This window comes from Podarcis cretensis, assembly GCF_951804945.1.
Source record: "Podarcis cretensis genome assembly, chromosome: 6".
NCBI classification, from domain to species: domain Eukaryota; kingdom Metazoa; phylum Chordata; class Lepidosauria; order Squamata; family Lacertidae; genus Podarcis; species Podarcis cretensis.
In genome coordinates, this window is record NC_137175.1 from 26348585 (window position 1) to 26357079 (window position 8495).

The 8495-nt window shown below is 42.9% G+C and overlaps 1 protein-coding gene across 1 annotated transcript in view; it reads right to left on the reverse strand.

Annotated features, from left to right (window-relative positions):
* The window catches only part of DHX35 (DEAH-box helicase 35), a 52747-nt gene extending 44443 nt beyond the window's left edge, over nt 1-8304 (reverse strand). The window contains exon 1 of the mRNA XM_079979152.1: nt 8286-8304. Coding sequence (XP_079835278.1) covers nt 8286-8289 — 4 coding nt within the window. The 5' untranslated portion in view covers nt 8290-8304. The remainder of the gene's footprint in view (nt 1-8285) is intronic.
* Nucleotides 8305-8495: the final 191 nt, after the last annotated feature.

The following is an 8495-nucleotide window of genomic DNA, read 5'->3' on the forward strand; positions in this document are numbered from 1 at the left end:
GGCGGTCACGAAGCATGTTCTCCAGCTCTGAGAAGTTGCAGAACCGGGCGGCTTGGCGGAGAGAGGTCACAAACCCAGTTATGGTTTCCCCAGGGGCTTGCCGCTTTGCATAGAAGGCATTTCGACGAGCCACCACTGAGGGCTGTGGTGAAAAGTGCCCCTTCAGCTGTTCCATTATTGTTTTGTATGGAACAGTAGCAACGTCTTCAGGCGCAAGGAGAGCCCGGGCGATTTCAAATGTCTCCTCTCCGCAAACGCTGAAGAATATTGCCCTCTTCTTGGCGTCTTCTTCATCGGTGACCCCTTTGGCTTCTAGGAGGAAGGTGAAACGGGAGGCGTACGCTTCCCAGTCTCCAGATGCTGGGTTGAACGGTGAGAAGCTGCTGTCGGTTGCCATTCTGAGTTCCTTGTGTCCCGGAGCTGAAGCCTGGATACACGGTGCGAGGCAGCGGTGCGGCAGGTGGCGGTGCTGCGGTGCTGTGTGTGGCAGTCAGCTCAGCGGGATCCCATCCTCGTCGCCAGTGAAATATACTCAGAGTCGCCAAGTGATTTCATGCTCTTTATTCAGCTCATAGTGGTGAGGAGGAATGAATGTCCCCTCAAAGTATCTGCTTTATATACATTATTTACACAATGGGCTGCACATGATTGGCTAATTCCGGAATTCTACTGTAAGCCAATCAGGTTGTGGATTCACTTCAATCTGGAGCATGATTGGGTGGTTCCTGCCAACCAATCATACTGCTGCATTGTTCTAGGACCAATCAGACTGCTGCATTCTGAATCCTATTGTTCTAGGACCAATCAGACTGCTGCCTTTTGGATCCTATTGTTCTAGGACCAATCAGACTGCTACAGTTTGGATCCTATTTGACTCAGTACATAACAGAGCCGCCCAATCAAACATTAAAAACTGCCCTAAACAAGGGATTTTTAAAGCCCTGAACCCGTTTCCCTCGCTGGAGGCTTCTCCCAAGTTTCCCACGTTGGCTAAGGATGGAGGGATGGATGGGCGTCCTCTGCATCCAGTGGCGTAGCGTGGGTTGCCAGCACCTGGGGCAAGGCAAGTAATTTGCGCCCCCTAACCCATGGATTTGCACCCCCTAACCCGTGGATTTGCACCCCCTAACCCTAACCCCCAGATGTTGCGCCCGATGCGGCCGGCCCCCCCTGCACCCCCCACACTACGCCACTGTCTGCATCAATCTGGGAGCGCTGAGTTCAAGTCGCTCCTCCTCATCCCACGTGCAACCCACGCGCTCCTCATCCGGCACGTCTGAACTGGAAACTGCGTCCCGTTTGACAGGTCCCTTGGGTCGCAGCCCGAGGCGCCTTCCCTCGCTGGCACCCGGAGGTGGTGAGGAACTGAGTCAGGCTGGGTTGGCTGAGCCACGCCACGGGCTTCAGACAAGACCAGGACGGGATTCAGGTTTGATGAGGCCCTAAGCTACTGAAGGTAAGTAGAGCCCTTTATATGTCCAGCAGTTCTTTGTCAACAACAAATTGTTGCTTTTTTGTGTTGAATATATGCTATACAGTAATTTATGGATCCAATAGGTATCTAAAACCATTTGCACGTAACAAAATACATATTTCATCAAAGCTTGCTTTTTATCTTACATTTTGGAAATGTACATCAAGTATTTTTTCCCTTTAAATTTTTTTTTGGAGGGGCAAGAGAGTGGGGCCCTAAGCTGGCACCCTTTGCGCCTCCCCTGCTCGCGGGGAAATCCAGTTTTGGGGATCCGGAGCGACGTGGGGTGAGTGGCGCGGTGCTTCGAATTGATTGCTTTTTTCACGGAGTGAAGCCGCATTGCTGTTGCCGGAGAGCGCTGACTTTTTCCTGTGGACAATTTGACTTCAAACAACTACCCGTGAGTAGAGCGGAAAATTGGATTTACAAACGTCTTAATTTGGTACCAAAACGGGAAGGTTTCAAACAGGAAGTCCGCCTTCCCCTTTTGTAAATAGATTGAAGCAAAGAAGCTGCAAGCTAAGGTCTTAGAAAGCCGTATGTAAAGGATTAAACTTCCATCGATTGAAATCATTAAACCCCCCTTGGAAGCAGGAGAAGAGGGGGGAAATTTTGGATTGTGTAGCCTGCAGGAGAGAGTGATAAAAATTAAATTACCACTGCTCTGAACCTGGAAACGGGCTGCCAGTAGATTGACGTTTTTGGGAGAGTTCATTGACAGTGAAGAGAACGTATGTTGACAGTTAGTTAAATAAGAGAAATATATTGTTTCCATTGTCCTCTTTTGTATTTAAAAAGGAGGAAAAGTAACTGAAAATTGAAACTAACTTTACTTTTTGTTTTTGTTTTTTTTAATAATATTTATTAAAAATTTTCCAGAATAAAAAGGAAAGATAGCAAGAAAGAAAGAAAAAACAGATATGATTTACACTTGGTTTCAGTGGCATCTTTCCCGGACTTCCCCCCCCCTCCCCCTCTTGTATTCCATTTCCCTTAAATTGATTCCACAGATTCTTACCCCCAATTTTAAAACCTTATTTGTAATTTTAAATAACCCATTTATTCCAAATTAATTTATCTTATTTATCTTAATGAACCATTTCTCCTTATATTTTATATAATTCCCTAAGATCGACCCCATTTCCCTTCCACGAATTCCCCTATTTTCAAACAACAGACATGAAAAAAGAAAAGAAAGAAATAATATATAATTTTACAGCCTTTGGATTCCAAATCTCCCCCCCCCCCATTCCCCGGTTCCAATCCCCAAAGTTCATCCATTGTCTACTGCCAGCCTGGTGTATCCACGTCTATATCTCAACTCCACTTTGCCGTCTTTTGATAGCTTTTAATTTCAGAAAGTCCAATCTCGAAAAAACTCTCAGAAAAAGTCATTGTTCTTCCATCCAGACCTCTATGTTTAAGAGTCTAACTTAAATTCTACTTCTTGGTCCTTTTAAAGTCTGGATGTTCCAAATACTCCGGCTTCAAATTTGGTCCAGCTCTTATTCCTCAGGTTGCTTTTTCCTGTTCTGCTGCAGAAACCTTCTAATTCAGAAACTTCTTGTTCTCCACAGAGGCTTTTGTTATTCAGGAACATAACTTGCGTCAAGTCCCTTCCTTTCTTCAATAGATAAATCCATTGTCTCCTTTAGTATAGAAACCTCTGTAGACAAAATAATGCTTCATTTTTGCAGTTTTCCCAAGAGATAACAGATCCTGCTCAAATTCATAGTATTTTTCCACTTGCTGCTACTGTTGCAATGTCCCAGCCTCCCTCTAGAGGGAATATGGTAACTTAATTTCTTTCAAAATCAGACCCAAAAGTCAAATAACTTGTTGCCTTTATTTCCAATAATTTATGTCCAAATTGTAACAAATCTAACCAGCAAAGCCATCATAACAAAGTTCTCTTTTATTTTCCTGCTTTGACAGCTACTTTGACAGCTGTCAAAGTTTCTGTGTCTCTTCACCAGTCTCTCATAGCGGATCGTTCCCGGTTCCCGGGGGGGTTGCACTTTAGTTCCCACAAATCAGTCTTCTCCTCCAGCACAATTATTGTAATTTCCCTTCGTGAAGTTAAAATTTTTTTTCAGGTAAACAAGTTCATCTCTCGATCTTAGTTGTCAAATCCTTGCGTTGAGCCATCTACAACAGGGGGGGGCGGACTTCCTTTTTGCACTCCCCCCGCTCGCTCCAAATTCAAAGATCAAATTTCCCTTTTAAGTCCAATCAATTTACTCACGGGTTGTTCCTTTTAGTCCAAATCCGAAATTTTCAAAGAAGAAGTCGTTGCTCTCCGCCGAATGGCATGCGGCTTCGCTGGGCAGGGGAAGCATTGGACTCACAGCACCACACACACCCCCACCCGTCACCCGCTCCGCAGCCTTTAAAAAGGCTCCTTCGCGGGTCGGGGGGGCGCAAACGGTGCCCGCCGAGTCACCAAGTCCATGGGCATCTCCGCCCATGGTTTTTGAGGGTCCCCGCGTCGCCGGCACGGCAGGACCCGACCCCTACCCAGCCGACTCCCTCCGGAGCTCGGAGGGAGTCCGCCATTCGGCGATGGCGCAGAAACTAACTTTACTTTTTGAACTGTGCTTGAAAGGATTGATACAAGTGGAGACTGTTTCCCTCTAGAGGGAGCTTTTGAAACTGTTACAAGAGTGGAGCTGGGAAATCTCCAGCTGCAGGATAAGAACTGTGAGAATCAGGGATTGACCTTGGACTATTTAAGAATGTCGACAGGAGAAGCCTTAACGACTGCATTATGTAAGATAAGCTACTTGTTGGAACAACTTCACAAGAAGATGGATGTTTTGACTACTAAAATTGATAACTTGGGACAAAAAGTGATTAATTTGGGACAAAAAGTGAGCACCAAAACAGAAATTATTCAGGATTTGGTACAGGAATTTACTTTAGCAGGACAAATTGTGGAAAAGGAGAAGGAGAAAGTTGTTGTCGTCGAACCTAAAGTAATACAAGTGGGAGCCTCAGCCTTACAGAGGCAAATTGAGGACTATAAATTGAGGCCTTTTATGATTGAAACTAGAAAAAGTCAGATTTTGAGGATCGGAGCCCGGCCTGGACTGGAAAAGGAAAGTTGGAAAGATCCCTCCATGCAGGGATTAACTGACTTTTGGGACATGGACTTGGGTCAGGAGGAGATTGGAGTTCTGGGGGCCTTTGGATTTGGAGGAATCTTGAAACATGCCCTGAAATACTTTATGGATCTTAGCTTTAACTATGGAAATTTGGCTGACCTGTCGAGAAGGAATAAAAGCATCGTTAGGTCGGAGTTTCCCCGAGATCTGCTCTTTAGCATCAAAGAATATGAAGAAGACCTGCAGAAGGGACGTAGAAAAGAGTTAAGAGCCTCGGACATAAGATCTCCAGGTTGATGGACTGTATGGAGTTGACGGAAGTGACTGGCAGAGTCCGAGACCGGGGAGAGGAGATGGTGGAAGAAGATTGGAAAATTTAAAGTTTATATATAGAAATATTGTAAAATTAATGAGTGATAGAAAAATGTTGGAATGGAATTTTATGGCCTTAGTGGAAATGTTTTAAGGAGTTAAGCTTAAATAAGTATACTAGTTTTAATGGAAAATAAGATTAAAAATATGTTAAGACATTTATATGACAGAAAATAGAGAAAGAGGGAAAAGAATTGCTGAGACAACTAATAGAAATGGAATACAAAAAGGGAGGTGAGAGGAGGTCAAGGAAACAAGGGAATGAAAGATAGAATATGGAAAAGGTATGATGTATGCTTTTAAATTGTTTTTGTATTGTTTAGTTTAGTTTATTGTGTTTAGTTTAATGTGTTAAGGTTGTGTTTTGTATAGTTTATATATTGTATTGTTTTTTCTCTTTTTTTGTTCTTTTTTTTCTCTTTTGTCTTCTTTCTTCTTTTTTGTAAGTTTTAAAAGTAATAAATATTATTTTTTTAAAAAGAGAGAGAGAGTGGGGCCCTAAGCTACAGCTTAACTTATACGTAAATCTGGCACTGGACAAGACAGAGGGGTTGGGCAACACAAGCTCACTGTTCGGGGAAAGTGCTTTATCTGCAGTCAAGTCCACTGATCCATCAAGATTAGTATCACCGACCCTGGCTGGCAACGGCCCTCTAGGGTAAGGTTACCAGATTTTTTTCAATGAATTCGGGGACTCTTTTAAACTTCAATGGATTTTGTATGGGGACTGATGTGTAAATCCGTGGACTGTCCCCAGGAAACGGGGACGTCTGGCAACCTTACTCTAGGGTTTCAGCCAGGGACATGCCCTACCAGAAGATGTCAAGATTCGAACCTGGGGCTTTCTGCAGGAATGGTGGATGCTACTGCAGTATGGCCCTTCCCCCAGGCAGATGTGCTCAATAAGAGGTCCTTCTTGCAGTTGTGGGAATCAGAAATGGTGCTGCTACAACTGGGCCTGTGTGGCCAAGTTCGCACAAGGTGACGTTCAATCAGGGCTTCTTTTTTTCAGCTGGAGCTCAGCTCCAGCTCCAAAGTTCACAGTGAGCTCCATCACATCTTTTTCTAGAAAAAAAACCACTGGGGGCAACTTGTTCCTGGATGCAGCTGTTTAGACAACACGAAGGGGATAACTGTACTTTTCTCATAAGAGAACATCTCCCAGCATGTGTAAAGCAAGGAAACATAGCAGAGGCCACTCTAGAATTGTTCACTGTAATATAAGGGCCATTAAATTCAGCATTCTGTTCTCACCAAACTAAAGTAGGGCTTCATAAAAAAATAAAGTGCAACAGGATTGCTCCAGCTATGTATATGGGGGAGTGGTTTCAAACAGTTTCCCAGATTCTTACATTGCAAGCAACCACACCTCTGTTACTTCCGCTGTGAATCAGGCATAAACTCACTGCAAAATGAAAGGGTAGTTAAAAAGGACATTGACCAACATCCACTCATCTCTGCAGCTTTCAACACTGAAATTTCATCTGAGAAGAGCAGATAGAAAGAGCAACCAGAATATGACATGCAGATTTGGAACTAGCATAAGTCTAGCCTCCATTCATCTCTAACTAATAACTTACTATATTTTGGGGTTGCCTGTTCTCTAAGAATGTGGTCACCAAGCTATCATAGCCAAATTTTGCATAATGCTTCCTGAGATCAAGGAGATTTATCTATGTTTAGATATAGTTGAATGCCATTTTGAATTCAGATAGCAGACAACCTTTCAAACCTGAGTTGTTGTTGTTTTTTTGCTTTCTTAGAATTCCCAAGCAACACTTCACACTAATAATAAACCAGAATGTGCTTAGTTTGCAACAGCTCCTGTTACTAAAAATGCAATTCACTTTTCCTTATTTATTATCTAAAAGCTAGAATTTTGCTGCCAAACCCTCTGCATTCCATTCCAGTCAAATAAATGTATTGCAATGTTCAGCTGGTTGTTCATTCAGTCAATTGCACTAGGCTCCATTTAGGAAATGCACTGTCATCAATCAATAGTGTTCACTTATAGACAAGAAATAAAACAGTGCGATCCTATTGCTCGTGACTCAGAAGTCATACTAGGTCAATGAGACTTCGTCTCAAGCGTTTATGTATGCATAGGATTGCAGGCATGAATAGGATTACAGCCGAAGGCTAATGGAAAAGAATGTTCTAAGTTATTGGCATTTGAAAGGCAAACAAGATGTATCATGTCTCTCAGAACTAGTTACCACACAGTACTATCCAGCAGTCTTAATTTTCTGTTTGTTATGCGTTGCTTGTAAGAGCTGGGGAAAATGGCCCTAGATCCAGTGGAGGAATACTGATGCAGTAGAATAAGCACCACTTTTGAGAGAGAAACTGCATTCTGTGTGCTGCAGTACCACAGCAGTACAGAATCCTGCAAAATGTGTTGGGGGCAGTGGATAATTCACCTTGTTGAGAATTGCAAGCTTCTAGCCCTTGTGCATGCAGAAATATGTTTGCAGCATGTGTACACTGCCTGCTGAGATCTCAAACTAAAGGCTTAAACTAAAGAACCAGGCAGAGGGCCTTTTCGGTAGTGGCACCTGCCCTGTGGAACACCCTCCCATCAGATGTCAAGGAAATGAACAACTATCTGACTTTCAGAAGACATCTGAAGGGAAGTTTAGGGAAGTTTTTAATGTTCAATGTTTTATTGTGTTTTTAATATCCTGTTGGAAGCTGCCCAAGGTGGCTGGGAATGCCCGGCCAGATGGGCGGAGTATAAGCAATAAATAATAATAATAAATTTTTGTTGATGTTGTTGTTGTTATATAGTAGAATAAGATTTCCAGGGGATCAGTGTCCCATAAGAGTTTAAGGTCTTCTCCTTAACAAGCAGTGCCCAATTTATTGTTGTTATTAATAAAACATATATCCCACCCTTTCTCCAAAGAAGCCCAGGCCAGAGAAAACACAGTAAGAAAATGTGTCAGTTGGCATACTTTAAATAAAAGTAACACTAAATTCTGAGCTGAGAATTTGTAGTCTCTTGGCAGAGATTATGTCTGGGATTACAGACTCAGTCACCAAAATAACCCCCATCATGTTTACACAGAAGGAAATCTCACTGAATGCAGTGGAGCTTACCACCAGGTAAGCAAGTTTAGGACTGCAGCCTTATTCTTTTGGAAATATAAGAGTGTAAACAGTCCCCATTGTGGCCTATATTGTAAGGAAAGCAAAACTGTCAGAGACCCAAAAGCCTCTTTCACCAGAGATAACTTTCAAGCCTCTACTACCCGTAGCTGTTCTCTCCCAAAGTGCAGGTGCTGCCACACAAAAAGACTGATTTCTGACAAGTGCAGAACAGATGTTATACTTACTCATCAAAGAAGCTGGATGTACTGGAAATACATACAGATGTGAGCAGATCCCCTTAGAAACAAAGGACATATGGATTTCAAAGTTGTCTCTTTGCATTATCTGGATGGCCTTGCTCAGTGCATTTTTGAACAAAGTAAAATCTGCACAAAGTAATATTAAATTGAGCCACATCAGACTTTGCTTTCTTCTTTATTCTGAATTAATTACCC